At 47.1% G+C, this 19,751-nt stretch overlaps 1 protein-coding gene and 1 long non-coding RNA gene across 4 annotated transcripts in view; one reads left to right on the top strand and one right to left on the bottom strand.

Annotated features, from left to right (window-relative positions):
* Positions 1-6,014, top strand: part of LOC121569230 (brefeldin A-inhibited guanine nucleotide-exchange protein 1-like) — a 92,170-nt gene extending 86,156 nt beyond the window's left edge. For all 3 annotated transcript variants that reach the window (XM_041880028.2, XM_041880027.2, XM_041880026.2), the window contains 3 exons: positions 3,245-3,383; positions 5,159-5,276; positions 5,424-6,014. In XM_041880028.2, the coding sequence (XP_041735962.1) occupies positions 3,245-3,383; positions 5,159-5,276; positions 5,424-5,663 (497 nt within the window). In that variant the 3' untranslated portion in view covers positions 5,664-6,014. The remainder of the gene's footprint in view (positions 1-3,244; positions 3,384-5,158; positions 5,277-5,423) is intronic.
* A 6,562-nt stretch (positions 6,015-12,576) lies between these two features.
* Positions 12,577-13,530, bottom strand: LOC121570460. Its single transcript, XR_006001462.1, has 4 exons — positions 13,377-13,530; positions 13,145-13,276; positions 12,939-13,052; positions 12,577-12,641 (listed from the first exon to the last, which is right to left on the bottom strand). It is a non-coding gene; the product is annotated as an uncharacterized LOC121570460 (long non-coding RNA).
* Between the last annotated feature and the right edge of the window lie 6,221 nt (positions 13,531-19,751).

The following is a 19,751-nucleotide window of genomic DNA, read 5'->3' as shown; positions in this document are numbered from 1 at the left end:
GCTTATAAGAAATCCCGCTATGCCCTCCGACGAACCATCAAACAGGCAAAGAGTCAATACAGGACTAAGATTGAATCGTACTACACCGGCTCTGATGCTCTTCGGATGTGGCAGGGCTTGAAAACTATTACAGACTACAAAGGGAAGCACAGCCGCGAGCTTCCCAGTGACACAAGCCTACCAGACGAGCTAAACCACTACTATGCTCGCTTCGAGGCAAGCAACACTGAAGCATGCATGAGAGCACCAGCTGTTCCGGATGACTATGTGATCACGCTCTCCGTAGCCGAAGTGAGTGACTTTTAAGCAGGTCAACATTCACAAGGCCGCAGGGCCAGACGGATTACCAGGACGTGTACTCCGAGCATGTGCTGACCAACTGGCAAGTGTCTTCACAGACATTTTCAACATGTCCCTGACTGAGTCTGTAATACCAACATGTTTCAAGCAGACCACCATAGTCCCCGTGCCCAAGGACACTAAGATAACCTGCCTAAATGACTACCGACCCGTAGCACTGACGTCTGTAGCCATGGAGTGCTCTGAAAGGCTGGTCATGGCTCACATCAACACCATTATCCCAGAAACCCTAGACCCACTCCAATTTGCATACCGCCCCAACAGATCCACAGATGATGCAATCTCTATTGCACTCCACACTGCCCTTTCCCACCTGGACAAGAGGAACACCTACGTGAGAATGCTATTCATTGACTACAGCTCAGCATTCAACACCATAGTGCCCTCAAAGCTCATCACTAAGCTAAGGATCCTGGGACTAAACACCTCCCTCTGCAACTGGATCCTGGACTTCCTGACGGGCCGCCCCTAGGTGGTAAGGGTAGGTAACAACACATCTGCCACACTGATCCTCAACACGGGGGCCCCTCAGGGTGCGTGCTCAGTCCCCTCCTGTACTCCCTGTTCACCCATGACTGCATGGCCAGGCACGACTCCAACACCATCATTAAGTTTGCCGACGACACAACAGTGGTAGGCCTGATCACCGACAACGATGAGACAGCCTATAGGGAGGAGGTCAGAGACCTGGCCGTGTGGTGCCAGGATAACAACCTCTCCCTCAACGTGACCAAGACAAAGGAGATGATTGTGGACTACAGGAAAAAAAAGAGGACTGAGCACGCCCCCATTCTCATCGACGGGGCTGTAGTGGAACAGGTTGAGCTTCAAGTTCCTTGGTGTCCACATCACCAACGGAATATCATGGTCCAAACACACCAAGACAGTCGTGAAGAGGGCACGACAAAGCCTATTCCCCCTCAGGAGACTGAAAAGATTTGGCATGGGTCCTCAGATCCTCAAAAAATTATACAGCTGCACCATCGAGAGCATCCTGACTGGTTGCATCACCGCCTGGTATGGCAACTGCTTGGCCTCCGACCGCAAGGCACTACAGAGGGTAGTGCGTACGGCCCAGTACATCACTGGGGCCAAGCTTCCTGCCATCCAGGACCTCTATACCAGGCGGTGTCAGAGGAAGGCCCTCAAAATTGTCAAAGACTCCAGCCACCCTAGTCATAGACTGTTCTCTCTGCTACCGCACGGCAAGCGGTACCGGAGTGCCAAGTCTAGGTCCAAAAGACTTCTCAACAGCTTCTACCCCCAAGCCATAAGACTCCTGAACAGCTAATCATGGCTACCCGGACTATTTGCACTGCCCCCCCACCCCATCTTTTTACACTGCTGCTACTCTGTTAATTATTTATGCATAGTCACTTTAACTCTACCCACATTACTTCAACTACCTCAACTATCCGGTGCCCCCGCACATTGACTCTGCACCAGTACCCCCCTGTATATATAGCCTCCCTACTGTTATTTTATTTTACTTCTGCTCTTTTTTTCTCAACACTTTTTTTGATGTTGTTTTATTTGACTTTTTTTATTTAAAATAAATGCACTGTTGGTTAAGGGCTGTAAGTAAGCATTTCACTGTAATGTCTGCACCTGTTGTATTCGGCGCATGTGGCCAATAAAATTGGATTTGATTTGAGATATACAGTGCATTCGGAAAGTATTCAGACCCCTTTACTTTTTCCACATTTTGTTAAGTTACAGCCTTATTCTAAAATTGATTAAATAGTTTTTTTCCTCATCAATATACACACAATACCCCATAATGACAAAGCAAAAACATTTTTGCAAATGTATAAAACATTACAAACGGAAATATTACATTTACATAAGTATTCAGACCCTTTACTCAGTACTTTGTTGAAGCACCTTTGGCAGCGATTAAAGCCTTGAGTCTTCTTGGGTATGACACTACAAGCTCTACACACCTGTATTTGGGGAGTTTCTTCTCTGCAGATCCTCTCAAGCTCTGTCAGGTTGGATGGGGAGCGTCGCTGCACAGCTATTTTCAGGTCGGGTTCAAGTCCGGGCTCTGGCTGGGCCCCTCAAGGACATTCAGAGACTTCGTGGTTCCAAACTTCTTCCATTTAAGAATGATGGAGGCCACTGTGTTCAATGCTGCAGACATATTTTGGTACCCTTCCCCAGATATGTGCCTCGACACAATCCTGCCTCGGAGCTCTGCGGACAATTCCTTCAACCTCATGGCTTGGTTCTTGCTCTGACATGCACTGTCAACTGTGGGACCTGATATAGACAGGTGTGTGCCTTTCTAAATCATGTCCAATCAATTGAATTTACCACAGGTGGACAGCAATCAAGTTGTAGAAACATCTCAAGGATGATCATTGGAAACAGGATGCACCTGAGCTCAATTTCGAGTCTCATAGCAAAGGGTCTGAATATTTATGTAAATAAGGTACTTCTGTTTTTTATTTTTAATACATACATTTGCAAATATTTCTAAAAACATGTTTTCGCTTTGTCATTACGGGGTATTGTGTGTAGATTGATGCATTTTTATTTATTTAATTGGTTTTAGAATAAGGCTGTAACGTCACAAAATGTGGAGAAAGTCAAGAGGTCTGAATTCTTTCCGAATGCACTGTACAGTGTACCTGAGAATAGTCTATATATGGCTCTGCAGTGCACCACCTGAGGAAACTCCAAGAATTACATGAAGTAGGAGAGTGATGTACTGAATCTCAAGATTCCTCAGGAAGCACGGTATATCTGTTCTGGAGCCAAATGGAACTCTCTGAACAATTGGAACAATGCCCTGTTTGTCGTCCCTAGTTTTGATGGGCATCTGTGGCTGTAACGGACAGCAACCGCTCTTTCTCTCTCTCTGTCTGTCTGTCTGTTCCAGGTTTTAAAGGGAAGTCGAAGCCCAATCTGCTGAAGCAGGAGACCAGCAGTCTGGCGTGTGGCCTAAGGATCCTGTTCCGGATGTACACTGATGACAGCCGTCAGACCGCCTGGGAGGAGGTCCAGAGACGGCTGCTTAAGTAAGTAAGGGCTGCCATGCCCCCACCACCATATCACTGAATGGAGGCTGTCAAACAATACACTTGGCCATATACCAGACTTACTGAAGGCTAAACTCAGGGAATTGCTTGAATGCTGCTTTGAATAGGTAGCTTGATTACTGCCAGTGGAAACCTCAATAACTCCTAACTCACACCAAACACTGTCCTTATCTCCAGCTAATCTCCACTTGGCTTTGTGTCCCTTTGTCTCAACCTGCCCATAGAAAGTCATTAGAGTTTCAGATTAAGCTTCATTTCACTGAAAACAACATTCTTTAAATGAGCAGAGTAACAGTCTCCCTTAATGATCATCTGCAGCTCTGTTCTACTGCTTCCTGTTGTTCTGTTCCTTTTCCTCTCACTAACGAGCCTTTCACCGTTCCTTGACAATCCCTAATCATCCTCTCACCACATACTCAAACCTCCCTCATTGGGCTGTGTGTAATGGCAGTCATACGAAGGGCATTATTTTCACATATGTCTGAAGTATGCCCAGAATGTGCTTTAATTTACACTAATATTTAATGACTAATTTTCTGCTTTTTGTCGTGGGTGGAATTCTCTGCAAACATGATGACTTTTATTTAAATCCTATAAATGGAATATCTGGAGTATTACTAAGAACCAGGCAGGCAGCTATCTACAGTATCTAACAGCATAAACAACTTTCATTATTGGTGGAATCAAGGCCATGTCAGACACCTGCTATTTATGAAGGGCTGATGGGAGAGGGAGGGCATTGATCAGTCCATGTAATCACAGAGGAAACATGATTGAGTGGGGGGAGGGGAGACTCATCTTGACAGCTATGCTCTGTCCGGACCCTGACCACAGCTGTTTGAGAGACTGAGACATTCACGCCTCTGTTTACACCAACTAGGGAATAGAGAAGTCACAGTCGCCAACGCAAAACATCAATATCCGCCACAGCAGGAGGGGAATAAAAATAAATTGGTCTTGAGAGAGAATGATTGAGTCAGATTGTGTTGATGTTGCTGTATCTCCAGTCGATGACTCTCACTCTCTCCAAACATTCAGAGCGCTCGTCTAAATGTGACAGATATCTGAAATAACTGAATGGATAGTAGGCCTATAGATCCACAAACAGACTCTGTGTTGCTGTTATTACTCAGTCTATTGTCATCGCCTTGTCTTTCTATTGCAGTATCGCATAGTAGCTATCGTCTTGTCTTTCAGACTCACTTTGTATTGCAGACAGTCTCTGTATTAGCAGGAAACTCCTAGGTTGTCAGTCTCTGATATGTCCTTTCATGTGTAAGAGAGAGAGGGACAGAGCGGGAGAGTGAGAGCTCACGGACTGGACTATCACAAACATGCACGCACACACACCACACTAGTACAGCATGGCATGCTAGAGGAGAGGGCAGCAGACATGCTGCAAGGTGCTTACGAGGGCTAAGCAGATTTGGGAGGTGATTAGGTCATGGAGTGTAAAGGAGCCGTGAAGAAGGGAGGAGATGAGGGGACGGGAGGGAGGGAGAGATGAAGGGCTGGCAGATGGAGGTTCTGTTTGAGGAAAGGTCCAGGGTGAGGGTTAGAGGTCAGAGTGCAATGCTTAAGTCACAGCTGCTCCTCTCCCTGTGGCTGGTGTGGAGTAAAACAATTTCATGTTGGCAGTGAATTTAGTCTTGCTGCTAAATAATGAGTGAATCGTATCTTAATTCTGTGTCACTGAACAGTTTTCATATGGACAATGAGTCACTTTATCAAGATCTCTCCCTCTTTCCCTCTAGGGTGTGCAGTGAGGCAGTAGCCTACTTCCTGACTCTAACATCAGAGAGCCACAGAGAAGCCTGGACCAACCTGCTCCTCCTCTTCCTCACCAAGGTCCTGAAGATCAGTGACGACAGGGTAAGGATCTCAACCATTAACAATATTCAGACAGGCCACTGATTTGGTCAAGTCATTGTCAGCGACATGTTCAAGAAGACCTAACCACGTCTTTGTATGGATATGAATCTGTATGAAGATGTTTTATGTCTATCTCTTTTTCCACAGTTCAAGGCCCATGCATCCAGGTACTATCCTCTGCTGTGTGAGATCATGCAGGTTGATCTAATCCCAGAACTGCGGGCCGTGCTGCGGAAGTTTTACTTACGCATCGGCATCGTGTTCCAGATCGCCCAGCTGCCTGACACCTCCCAGCCAGAACAGGAAAAGGAACCACCTGCAGAACCAGAACCAGAGCTGGAAGTTGAGGTGGAGAGGGGGGAGGTGGCTGGAGAGGAAGTCCAGTGATGGTGCACTTGTAGCGGGCTGGCTGCGAGACCTCTGAATAGGGAAGCCTGGATCTCTGGAAGTCCTCCTCCCCTCTTGCCTTGGGTTTGTCTACCAACCCTTTAGGACTATGGTCTCCCACCCCCTGGGGTACTATGAAGGGTGCAGCTGTCCAAACTTCACCCCCTCTGGATTTGGCAGTTACCCAGAATCCCCAACTAACGGTACAGGAAACTCCAAGGTGTCTCTACTGTGAACCTGACTGGTCATGTGACAGTAAATGCCCACTCCCATAAACACTACATGGCCAAAAGTATGTGGGCAAGTGCTCTTCGAACATCTCATTCCAAAATCATGGGCATTAATATGGAGTTGGTCCCATCTTTGCTGCTATAACAGCCTCCACTCTTCTGGGAAGACTTTCCACTAGATGTTGGAACATTGTGGTGGAGACTTGCTTCCATTCAGCCACAAGAGCATTAGTGAGGTTGGGCACTGATGTTGGGCGATTAGGCCTGGCTCGCAGTCGGCGTTCCAATTCATCCCAAAGGTGTTCGATGGGGTTGAGGTCAGGGCTCTGTGCAGGCCAGGCAAGTTCTTCCACACAGATCTCGACAAACCATTTCTGGATGGACCTCACTTTGTGCATGGGGGCATTGTCATGCTGAAACAGGAAAGGGCCTTCCCCAAACTGTTGCCACAAAGTTGGAAGCACAGAATCGTTTAGAATGTAATTGTATGCTGTACCGTTAAGATTTCCCTTCACTGGAACTAAGGGGACTAGCCCGAACCATGAAAAACAGCCCCAGACCATTATTCCTCCTCCACCAAACTTTACAGTTGGCACTATGCATTGGGGCAGGTAGCGTTCTCCTGGCATCCGCCAAACCCAGATTTGTCTGTCGGACTGCCAGATGGTGAAGCGTGATTCATCACTCCAGAGAACGCGTTTCCACTGCTCCAGAGTCCAATGGCGGCGCGCTTTACACCACTCCAGCTGACACTTGGCATTGCGCATGGTGATCTTAGGCTTATGTATGGCTGCTCGGCCATGGAAACCCATTTCATGAAGCTCCCAACGAAAAGTTATTGTGCTGACGTTGCTTCCAGAGGCAGTTTGGAACTCGGTAATGAGTGTTGCTACCGAGGACAGACGATTTTTACGCATTACGCGCTTCAGCACTCGTTGGTCCCGTTCTGTGAGCTTGTGTGACCTACTACTTCAGGCTGAGCCGTTGTTGCTCCTAGACGTTTCCACTTCACAATAACAGCACTTACAGTTGACGAACTGACTTGTTGGAAAGGTGGCATCCTATGACGGTGCCACGTTGAAAGTCACTGAGCTCTTCAGTACGGCCATTCTACTGCCAATGTTTGTCTGTGGAGATTGCATGGCTTGGTTTTATACACCTGTCAGCAACGGATGCACATACTTTTGGCCATGTAGTGAATCAGAGTAGGTTGAAGTTGCCCGTAGACGCTGATCTAAGGACAGTTTTTGCATTCCCCCCTTATGGTTAAGGTTAGGATATTGGGAGGTCAAACTGATCCTAGATCCTATGGGCAACTTCTACCCCGAAGCCCCTCATATCGTGGAAAAATGGCTTGGCCTTGTACATGAAGATCTGATTCTCCAACGACTGCAGAATAACTATCACTCAGAAGAGTCAAAATATATTTAAAACGGGTCTGCTTCTTGACATTACTGTATCCTTAAAAGCGATTCTAGAGAATGAAATGGCTACACGTACATCATGCAATGCAATTGACGAACATTCAGTGATATGAAATGTGACATTTGTTACTCGATGATAATTCTGATATTTTCCTGGCTGCACCGCTGATGGCTAACGTTAGCGCCAATCGCCTTGTGGATGAAAAAACTAAGTACAGAAATGGCGCTTTGTAATATAATCTGACAACACTAGATTTGATTTCTGTGTTTTGTTTAGTTTTTCACTGGATTTTGCTGCACTTGGGGCTCGATTCAATCAGATCCGCTTTAGCCAACATCTGCATAGCGGTTGTTTTGACTGTGTCGGAGGTGGAACTGCATTAGAGCTGTGAAATCCGCAAGTGGCTCCTGGCATTATATCTAAAGCGGACATTGCCATTGGCTGCATGGAGTCGCATGAACAGAAATCCCATGCAGCCCTGCTTACAAGTTGAAATACTGGAATGTGAGATGGAATGTACACCTAGATTAGGATGATATAAATCCTAATTATTTAATTAGATTATTTCTATATAGTCTACACTTTCTCGTTCTGAACTAACGTGAGTGGGGCGGGTATGGCAATGATCGCAAGAGCAGCTGCTCACCGATTTGTCGGCTCCAACGCAGTTCTACCTCAGACACCGCCAAAACATCCGCTATGCGGGTGTCTGCTATCGCCTGTTAACGCTGATCTGATTGAATCTAGGCCTTGATCTCATTATTGAATACACTGGAGATTTTTACTTTTGTGATAATTTATTTGACTGAACCATTTCTCCTGCAGATTGTCCTATATGAGATTTGTAATTGAACGACGACACAACAGAACGTGAAGGGTTAAAATATTCAATTTATATGTTCTGAGGTTTTTTAACTGATAGTCGATAACTGGGCTCTTCCTAAAACTGGAAGGAAAAAGAGCAACTAGGGGCCTGTTCAGGAGGTTGCAACGTTACACAACGCTCAGCTAGAAATGTAGATATGATTTTCTGTCATGTAATACAAGGAATTATCTGCTCTATATACAACATTTCTATCTGCAATGCTTCTGAATAGGCCCCTGATGTGAGCTGCTTCTGAGTCAAAGGCATGTTTATGTTTGAAGTTAGTTTTCACTGTGTAAAAATTTGAATAAATTAATAATATATTTAATTTTATTTTTTCTTTGGTTTGGGGACATGCTGAATGAATAGATTAAATGAAGAATGTTAGCTGTGCTTTAAAAGAAGACTTCTGGATGATGTGTGGATCGGATGTATTCCTTGCTCACGGATGTAGAAAACAAAATGTATATGGTACAGAAATGTAAAGTTTTCTATGTTGAAAAAAGACTTCTGTACAACTTCCTGTACAAAACGTCATCATCCGACATTGTAATCAGGTTATAGGTCAATAAAGTTTTTGAACTTGATTTGTTTGCTATTTGATTGGACTAAATGAGTCTGTCTTAAAAAGAAAGGACCAGTCTGGACAAAGGCAAGATTATACAAATAAAAATTAAACCCCAAATCTTTCTATACTGTACATTAACACATCTTTACTTGCTACATACAAACATTTCAACACCAGATTCACATTTCACCTGTTTTAAATTCTGCCAAAGTACATTGAAAAGGTTACCATAGTAACTTACATCAGCAGACAAGAGCCTATACTTCCATACTGTAGTCCTACTCCTGTAGCTGTAACCATTTCACACAGCAGTGAGAGTGATGCAGCTCAGAGCCCAGTGTAATTCTTCACTGTGTACTGGCTGCACACTGAGCCAAGCAGACTGGGAGAATCTCAATTGCAAACTCCTCGCGTCCTGTCTCCTTCTCAAAACCCATTGGATGAGAAAGCCAGAGGTCCCACCCCTCGGACCTTCTCTTTTGAAGGAGGCGACAAGAGAGAACGCAAGAAGTCTGCAATTGAGATTTCCCCCACTCTCTGATGCTACCCTGCTCCTACTCACTACATGGAACTGTTGTATACAGAGACTGAAATATCTCTGCTACTACCTCATCTCCATTTGGACGTCTGCCCTGGTGGCTGTGTAGATTAAACAATTCACACATGCATAAGCTACATCTTTTTTTTCTGCGTAAAAACACAAACATGGATGTTTTTTGCTCTCTTCTGATGCAGACACAGAAATAGACCATGTTAATTTTGTTAAATTTGTATTGGGGATCGACTGCATATAAAATATAGACCTAAAACTCTAGTCAAAAGTAGTAAGCTATGAAGGGAATGGGATGTGTAGATGAAAGGGGTCATCCATGGTAGGTGGAGGGTTACCTACATTTGCATTTCTCATGTAATTTATTCTATCAAAAAGCCTATATTTAGTTGCAGCAGTGAATAATTTGAGACCTTCTTACACCCAACCTCGTCATTCTACCACAAAGACGTGATGTCATAGGTCACTCCCCGTCTCTCTCACCTGATCTCCAGTCGTGGGCGTTGCATTGAGGTCATCCAATCAGCCGATGCGTCTCTTGTTGCGGTACCCTCCACGTACAGGCTTGTCACAGAGAACAGAGACTGGACATCCGGTTGGCCCTCGTCATCCCTCTGACCACCAGCAGTCACCATGTCCTGGACCACAGCATAGAAACATCTCTCAGTACAGCACAACGGGTTAGTACAGACTACAGAGAAAATGTGTACTTGTCTCAGATTGTTAATGCTGTTGAAGTGGCACTGTAATTATGTGTTGATGACTCAACTGAAGCAACAGGCTCTTCTCTTCTCTGGAATAGACTCTTACATCCTCAAAGTCTCTCCTATTTGAGGGCCTCCTCCTCTCCCTCTCCTGGGCTGAGGGCTGTCTGGACCTCAGGTCAACCTGGGCTGGCCCTGGGGACGGGTCCCTGCATCCCCGTTGGGATAATCTGAGGACGCAGCACAGTAACACATTTACATTACATCGCCTAACAGGCAAGGTGGGATGACGTCTCTTTCTCCCAACCTTAACTAGTGAAAATTAGAGGTATATTATGTTTATATTTCATCCAATCCAATCTTCTCATGTTATTCTACAGTAATATCAGAAATAAGAAAACAATGGTGTTTTCTGCGTTGTGCAGTGGACTCTCAGCAGCACATTCCATGCCTGCCCTCCTCTCTCCTCTCTCCCCCTTCAGCTGGACCAAGGCCATGCTACTACCACCTTGCAGCTCTGCTCTGTCAGGACTGGCACCAGCTGTGTGGGCACCATGGCTTGGCCTGTGCCATGTTGGCACTGGCAGGCACCCAGATGGTGCCCAATGAATCTCCCTCCCCTCAGTTGGCTGCAGTCTAGTGTGTGTGTGTGTGTGTGTGTGTGTGTGTGTGTGTGTGTGTGTGTGTGTGTGTGTGTGTGTGTGTGTGTGTGTGTGTGTGTGTTCATCCCATATCCACCTCAGTGTAATAGCGTATCACTATTCATCCCTTCCAGTAAGCATATTCTCAGGAGGACAGTTGTTCTGTCACTGACTCAAGTCATGTGTCTTCTACAGAAACAGGTTGTTTGACCAGCAGGCTCACCAATAACAGCACTCTCTGACTCCAATAAAGAGGCTCTCTGGTGGTCTCGGACTGTCTTCTCACTCTGAAAGGATCAAAACAGATCAACACAGACAGTCAGACACCAAGTCAGACAGATGAGTTTCCCCAGCCAGGAGAGGCCAGAGGAAAGTGAATCAGAGAGATTATAAGACTCACAGGAGGCTCACAGTGAACTCACAGGGGGATGGTGGGGCTGTCACTCCACAGACGGCTCAAAGTAGACTGTCAGGATGGGAGAGGAGAGAGTTCAACAGCACGATAAGAGCTTGTGTGTGTGTGTGTGTGTGTGTGTGTGTGTGTGTGTGTGTGTGTGTGTGTGTGTGTGTGTGTGTGTGTGTGTATGTGCGTGTCACTGGGGGGGGATGCGTTGTCTGTAACACACACACACACACACAACTCAGTCCCTGCATCCAGGATGACCACATCCTCACCATGACACAGATGTCAGGCAGTGCAGCAGTAGTCATGTGTACTGATACAGCACTAATGTTGGCATTAGAGGTACAGATGGACCCAGATTAGCCTATCACAGTGGATTTCATCCCACACCAGCCAATCAGAGGGACTCTCTCTGGCCAGTGCACACTATGATGAGAGGCTAAGCCAGGGGTGAGTGCTGTACACTTACAGGACTAGTTCAGCTGTGGCCAAGATTAAACTGATAGTCGACAATGACCTTATATGGGGGTGAAGAGCACCTAGACCTAATCCTATTGTCAACCCCTCCCCTCCATCAGTCTGCACTGACTGAGCCAAGGCCATGGTGACTCAGCTAATCTGCAGTCTAGACGCTGAGCTACAGATAGACTAGGAGGAACATAGACAAGCAGAAGGCCTTCTGAACTGGCAGAGGCTCAAAGACATTCTCCAGTGCTTTTATGGTGCACTAGTGTACAAGCAGCATTTTAAAGAGCCATGCGTGACCACAGTAGAGTTCTGTTATTGAAGCCAAGGGCATTCACCATTCATGAAATGTTAAGGGCAAGGGCAAGAATGTTCAAGGCAAATGGTTTAGGTTTGTCAACGTTGTGGCCTACTTTGGCCCTGATGTGGGGTGTGTCTGTCCTGTCTACCTGGTGTAAAGGGGTGTGTCTGTCCTGTCTACCTGGTGTAAAGGGGTGTGTCTGTCCTGCCTACCTGGTGTAAAGGGGTGTGTCTGTCCTGCCTACTTGGTGTAAAGGGGTGTGTCTGTCCTGTCTACCTGGTGTAAAGGGGTGTGTCTGTCCTGTCTACCTGGTGTAAAGGGGTGTTTCTGTCCTGCCTACCTGGTGTAAAGGGGTGTTTCTGTCCTGTCTACCTGGTGTAAAGGGGTGTGTCTGTCCTGCCTACCTGGTGTAAAGGGGTGTGTCTGTCCTGTCTACCTGGTGTAAAGGGGTGTTTCTGTCCTGCCTACCTGTTGGGGATGGGTGCGTCTGTCTCCTCTCTCACTCTGCAGCAGCTGCCCCTCCAGCCGTCTCTGTTCGCGCCGCAGCTGCCTCCGCAGGGTGGACAACTCACTGATCACACCCTGCTGCTGGTCCTCTGGTAGGGAGACGGTAAGTGAGAGACAGACAGAGAGAGAGACAGTGGAGAAAGGGAAAGAAAAATTGTTGAGAGAAGGTATATGTGATGAGAGAAGATATCAGTAAAGTCAGGTCTTTTCTTCAGTATTTCTTTGAGCTGTCTGTCTGTCTGTCTATCTAACCTGTGGCTTGGAGCTGGTTTCTACTGGCAGGTACAGGTGGAGAGTGTAGTGCCAACATAGAATGCTTCTGGGGACACAAGGAACAAGGAGAGTGAGGAAGTGAGGATTGGGGGGGGTTAGGATTAGGGTTAGGGTTGAGCCGGGGTGTGGACATGAAGCTAGGGTTAGGGTTGAACCGGGGTGTGGACATGAAACTAGGGTTAGGGTTGAGCCGGGGTGTGGACATGAAACTAGGGTTAGGGTTGAGCCGGGGTGTGGACATGAAGCTAGGGTTAGGGTTGAACCGGGGTGTGGACATGAAACTAGGGTTAGGGTTGAGCCGGGGTGTGGACTTGAAGCTATGGTTAGGGTTAGGGTGACTTACAGACAGTGCCCTAGAGGAGAGTTGGCTGACAGCAGAGAGAGGTCTGGGAGTGAGGTGCTGCTTGCCCAGTCTCTTCTGCAGGGCTGGGATAGGAGGGGAAGGATCTCCCTGGCTCTGCATAAAGGAGAGAGTGCAACTCACATTCAGATGGCTCAATACAACACCAACTCATATTTTACCGTATCCAGTGTGAACATGTTACACACCTCTGCCTTCCACACGTCTCTCCCTCTCAACCTGTTGTCTCAGGCTCTCGCTCTTCCTCCTCCCTGCTCTTCCTGTCTGCCTCCTTACGGCGCTCCTCCTCAGCTTGGTGGGTCAGCTCTTCATTCTTGGTACTTTGGGAAAAGAAAGGGCCCAGTTTCAATACTTGGACAAGGAATCCTTCAACCGATTTGTGTTTTGGTATCTAATCTAAAATGACAACCTCCTCCTCACCTCGATCTCTTTCAATTTCTTCCTCTCCTGCTCCTCCTTAAACTCCTGCTGGATGAGGACCCTCTCCTCCTCCATCTTTTCGCGGTCCCTCTCCTCCACCTCCTTCCTCCTCTTCTCCTCCATCTGTCCATCACAAAACAAACAGCAATGTTTGTTATTTTGATCGTGGTTTGTGAGCACACCCTGGAGGGGTTATTTTGGACAACAGACATCTATCAATAGCCTTTCTGTGTGTGTTGATCCATAGTATCCACAGATCAATAGCATGGTTCTATGATTACTCCAGAGGAGTAAGTGTAGATGGGTGTTCTCCCTGGGTGTAGGCTGAGGTCCAGAGGAGTAAGTGTAGATGGGTGTTCTCCCTGGGTGTAGGCTGAGGTCCAGAGGAGTCAGTGTAGATGGGTGTTCTCCCTGGGTGTAGGCTGAGGTCCAGAGGAGTCAGTGTAGATGGGTGTTCTCCCTGGGTGTAGGCTGAGGTCCAGAGGAGTCAGTGTAGATGGGTGTTCTCCCTGGGTGTAGGCTGAGGTCCAGAGGAGCCAGTGGAGGTGGGTGTTCTCCCTGGGTGTAGGCTGAGGTCCAGAGGAGCCAGTGGAGGTGGGTGTTCTCCCTGGGTGTAGGCTGAGGTCCAGAGGAGCCAGTGGAGGTGGGTGTTCTCCCTGGGTGTAGGCTGAGGGCCAGAGGAGCCAGTGGAGATGGGTGTTCTCCCTGGGTGTAGGCTGAGGTCCAGAGGAGCCAGTGGAGGTGGGTGTTCTCCCTGGGTGTAGGCTGAGGTCCAGAGGAGCCAGTGGAGGTGGGTGTTCTCCCTGGGTGTAGGCTGAGGTCCAGAGGAGCCAGTGGAGGTGGGTGTTCTCCCTGGGTGTAGGCTGAGGTCCAGAGGAGTCAGTGTAGATGGGTGTTCTCCCTGGGTGTAGGCTGAGGTCCAGAGGAGTAAGTGTAGATGGGTGTTCTCCCTGGGTGTAGGCTGAGGTCCAGAGGAGTAAGTGTAGATGGGTGTTCTCCCTGGGTGTAGGCTGAGGTCCAGAGGAGTAAGTGTAGATGGGTGTTCTCCCTGGGTGTAGGCTGAGGTCCAGAGGAGTCAGTGTAGATGGGTGTTCTCCCTGGGTGTAGGCTGAGGTCCAGAGGAGCCAGTGGAGGTGGGTGTTCTCCCTGGGTGTAGGCTGAGGTCCAGAGGAGCCAGTGGAGGTGGGTGTTCTCCCTGGGTGTAGGCTGAGGTCCAGAGGAGCCAGTGGAGGTGGGTGTTCTCCCTGGGTGTAGGCTGAGGTCCAGAGGAGCCAGTGGAGGTGGGTGTTCTCCCTGGGTATAGGCTGAGGGCCGTAGGGCCAGTTACCTGCTGCTTCAGGTAGTCTTTGAACGTGTCCTGCTCCTGGAGCTGCTGTGGAGTAGGCTGATCACTGAACACGTTGCCTCGGGCGAACTGGGACGGCTGGGCCAAGGAGAAACCTGCAGGGAAGGATGAGAGGGGTGACTCATCAATGCACACACACACACAAAGCAAAGTGAAAACTCAGACCTTTACTGATTGGCTGTGAGAGTTGGGCTACCTGATACTCGCTGGGTGGATGGGACCCTGTCCTGGGGGTAGGTCCTCCTCTCCTGCCTACAGAGCCCTGTGGCCGTCTCCTGTCCCTGGACTCTGGGTTCACTTACGCCTCCTCGTTGTTCCTGTGCATTCTGTTCAGATCACCTGGAGGCATCGTCATCAGCTACAGAGACACTTTTAACGTAGTGGTGACTCACAGATTCAGCTACAGTGCCTCTTCATACCATATATAGAGCAATAACCCAGAGGTTTAGACTAAACCAAGTGACTGAAACCAAAGGTGTGATGACATTTCCCCTCTGAGAAGGGCCCCTCCTCCCCCCTTCATCTCTGCCTCAATCCCTCTTCTCCCTCTCCTGTCTTTTTCGCTCCTCTCTCTCGTGGATCTGCGCCCAGGGATGGAAAGATGCCATGAAGTACTGGTCATTCAAGTGTTATTTGAAAGATAAGAACATTCTCTTTTCCAAAGCTCCCTTAACTTAACTTTAGAAATCTCCTCTGAACTGAAAGTTACGACTACCTCTCTATTTCACATCTCGAACAACAGGGAGGGTTGAAAACGTCATTCTATTACAAAATATTCAAACTGAGCTCTACAGTATGTATGACATGAAAGGTTTTCGCCTTTTTATGTTGCCCTTGTGGTATTCCTGCAGTATTCCTTTTACCTTGTAAAAGTGCTGACTCCACTCTCGCCTGATCTCTTCCTGTCAAAATATTGCAGTCTGTCACTAATCTGAGTCATTGGTTTCCTGTTCCTCTGGAATCAGCAGAGAGATACACAGCTAGATAGCAGCATTCACATCTCAATGTGCCTCCTTTTACCTTCACCTCCCTTCCACTTCACTTATCCTTCTTCAGAAAACAGCCTGGGAGCCAGGGGCATGTTCAGTAGTGCACAACAAAGCAAAACGGTTTGAAACAGGGGAAAAAACAGTTACGTTCTTTCCCAAATATGTAGTTATTTGTACACATAATACTGTGATGATTAACAAACTGGAGAAGGAATTCAATCAATATTCCATGGTTTATCCTTCACTCTCTTGAGAGAGAGAGAGAGAGAGAGAGAGAGAGGAGGGGGGGGGGGGCATGCTGATTGGCTACTCTGGAGAAAGACATTTAAACATTATGGGTAACCCTATCAACACAATATCACTAGTTGTGAGAGACATACACTGAGTATACAAAATATTAAGAACACCTGCTCTTTCCATGACATAGACTGACCAGGTGAAAGCTATGATCCCTTATTGATGTCACTTGTTAAATCCAAAGAAGGATTTTTAAGCCTTGAGACAATTGAGACATGGATTGTGTGTGTGCCATTCAGAGGGTGAATGGGCAAGACAAAAGATGCAAGTGCCTTTGACATGCCCCAATGAATTGAGGCTGTTCTGAGGGCAAAGGTTGGGGGGGGGTTGCAACTCAGGCCTCCTGTAGCTCAGTTGGTAGAGCATGGTGCTTGCAACGCTCTTGCAACGCCAGGGTTGTGGGTTCGATTCCCATGGGGGGCCAGTATGAAAAATGTATGCACTCACTAACTGTAAGTCGCTCTGGATAAGAGCGTCTGCTAAATGACTAAAATTTAATATTAGGAAGGTGTTCCTAATGTTTGGTATACTCAGTGTATAGCCTACACACAGCTTTCAATGCTTGCTTAGGGTGCCCTCTTCTGGTTCTTTAAAAAACTAAAGAATCTGTGTTACTTAGCAATGAGCTGTATGACAATTAATTGGTGTGAGTGGATAACTTGTGTGCAGGTCTCTAGATAAAGTGGAAAGATATGCAAGTCCTGTGTTAAGGACACACATCGGGCCCCTTGATGCCCAGGCGGAGAAATCATTCCTGAAGGCAGATTTGGGAAGACCATGGGCTGCCCTCCACCTCCTGGAGGACCATCTAATGGGAAAGACAGAACAATATAAGTTGGAATCACACATGCACAAAGTCGTTCAATTTATGTGAGTCACACAAACTCCCAAACTTCTCAATTCACACACATCCCTAAGCCCTGGATGGATACCTTCCCATTTGATAAAGAATAGGGTGAATTGGCTATTGAACAATAGGAGGAATTTCTCCAGAAGTGGAGCATATTGGATGCAGTTGCTCACATACATCTGAACTGGGAGTCTGTTGAAGTCATTTGCAATAAACTGTCCCTTCCTGAGCAGTATAAATCAGTAGCAGGTCATATGAGAATTATTGGGAAAGCATGCCAAGCCCTGTTGGCCATAGATCTGGTGATATAGAGGCTTCATAATAATTGGTGGTGACCCTCCATGGAGAGCTCCGGGGGGTTTAGTGGATGATTTACCGCCAACAATGGAGTCACCAGATATTACAACGAGAACTCAAGAACAGTGATTCAGAATTGTCGGCACAGCATGGCAGCCTGCAATACATCTGCAATGAAGTCTCATTTTAAGGATAGAGAGACATCCTAAACCTCTGCGTGCACAATATTACAAAAGAAGAAGACAGAAACGGATTATGGTCACATCCTGTCAGGAGGCCTCTGTACAGTATATTTTGGCCAGTTGTAAACTGAGATACTAACAGCAGAGCAGATTTAGGTCCAGGGGATTCCTTGCTCCATAGTAGTAATAGGCCTCATCATATGGAGTCCTGTAGGCAGCAGTTAGAGTGGGCGGCAATGGAGGAGGTAAGCTAGCAATTCTGGAAAAAGAGGCACACACATGCACCCAATTTTAGTACACACATTCTAAAAATACAACAACTCAAAGTAAAGATAGACTTTTGTTCTTGTTACACTGTACTTTGGGGTGAATATCTCTCCTAGGGTACTAGAGAGGCTCCTGTGGAAGTCTTCATTGAGAGGGGCGACCCCAGGCACCCCCATGCCTGCCCCTGCTCCCGCCCCCATCCCTAACCATGGCCCCCCTGCCCCTGTTAGTTGGCCCAGGATGTTAGTGTAGTCCATTGAAGGGGAGGGGAAGGCAACACAGGGCCTCTGAGGGTGATCTCTCTCCTCTGTGCCCACCTGGGGCCTCGGACAAGAGTTGGTCCCCAGGGTGTCCTGGCCTACCCAGGGTCTATAGGGGACCTCACGTTTCCGGCCCTCGTAGTCGCGGTTCACCGGCCCCAAACTGCTTAATGCGGTCGGGCTGGGAGTAAGGGTGGATGTGATTCATGGTAAAAAATGATGGAACACTTGCTAGTTGCTAGTCACTATGGTAAAGTACATAGTAATTCAGGGACAGAAACACATTAATCCATTATCAATGTGACTGAATCAGAGCGATGTGAAGTGTGCTGATAATAATATAATAATAATATGCCATTTAGCAGACGCTTTTATCCAAAGCGACTTACAGTCATGTGTGCATACATTTTTTTTACATATGGGTGGTCCCGGGGATCGAACCCACTACCCTGGCGTTACAAGCGCCATGCTCTACCAATTGAGCTACAGAGGACCATGCCATTGTTGTGAGAAAAAGTGCTAATGTGAAATAATGTTTCCAAAATACAAAAACAGGCTATTTAGGTATGACGCGGAATAGGTGGAATGGTATCAACTACATCAAACACATGGTATCCAGGTGTTTGATGCCATTCCATTTGCGCCGTTCCAGCCATTATTATGAGCCGTCCTCCCCTCAGCAGCCTCCACTGGTATCTATATACTGGTAGCTGCATGTTATTTGTTGTGTGTTTTGATTTGTCTCAGGGGCAGCAGAGGGGGATGTGGCCACACAGAGGAGGAAGGACCGCTACAGACAGGAGCTGTTTGGAACAGATGGCCGAGGGGCAGAGGAACAAAAATAAGTGAGTTGAACACGGTGACATTTGAGAGGTATGAAAGCGTAAAATCCCAACTGAAAACAGTCACACTTGTCACTGGATATGAGTGAACAAACAAACACATCTTGGTATGACATATGACAAGCGTTTGTTTGTTCCTCCAGAGCTGGAAAGACTCACATGATTTAACATCTGGTACTGTTATATCATTACAATATTGTTACCACCACAGCATATTTTTTAAGCCATGACCTTACAGTCTCATATAAATTAGTTAACCCTAGTTTCAAGGACAAGCTGTCTGCAAAACACACTCGAAAAAGATGCTTGTACTCATTTAACTATCTAACACTTTCTTGAACAACCCTTTTACCTGTTTCTCTGGGTCAATAGCCCCTGTGGCAGCAACCCTCAGCTCAAGATCTTTTTTACACACTATTCACTGACATTCACAGTGCATCACCCAACCTAAGGTCCTGGTCCTATCTGACAATCAACTTGGCCAATATTGGTGTGAAAGATACCATGAAATCTCAAATGTCACCGTGTTCAACTCACTTATTTTTGTTCCTCTGCCCCTCGGCCCATCTGTTCCAAACAGCTCCTGTCTGTAGCGGTCCTTCCTCCTCTGTGTGGCCACATCCCCCTCTGCTGCCCCTGAGACAAATCACAACACACAACAAATAACATGCATGTGTTATAGCTAATGACATATTGCATGTTTATGTTAGCTAATGTTGTTAGCTACACCTACCGGTATACAGATACCAGTGGAGGCTGCTGAGGGGAGGACGGCTCATAATAATGGCTGGAACGGAGCAAATGGAATGGCATCAAACACATGGAAACAATGTGTTTGATGAATTTGATACCATTCCACCTTTTCCGCTCCAGCCTTTACCACGAGCCCGCCCTCCCCAATTAAGGTGCCACCAACCTCCTGTGATAGATATAGCCTATCTAAAGATCAGACATTTACAGACACACATGCTAAACATGCATTAAATGACAGTGGCTCCTACTGATCATGAGTCCGGTGGAAAACTCGGCCTTGTCCTTGTTGGCTG

This window comes from Coregonus clupeaformis, chromosome 7 (assembly GCF_020615455.1).
Source record: "Coregonus clupeaformis isolate EN_2021a chromosome 7, ASM2061545v1, whole genome shotgun sequence".
Lineage (NCBI taxonomy): Eukaryota > Metazoa > Chordata > Actinopteri > Salmoniformes > Salmonidae > Coregonus > Coregonus clupeaformis.
Note: the sequence above shows the minus strand (reverse complement) of the source record. Positions and strands in the feature narration are given on the sequence as shown.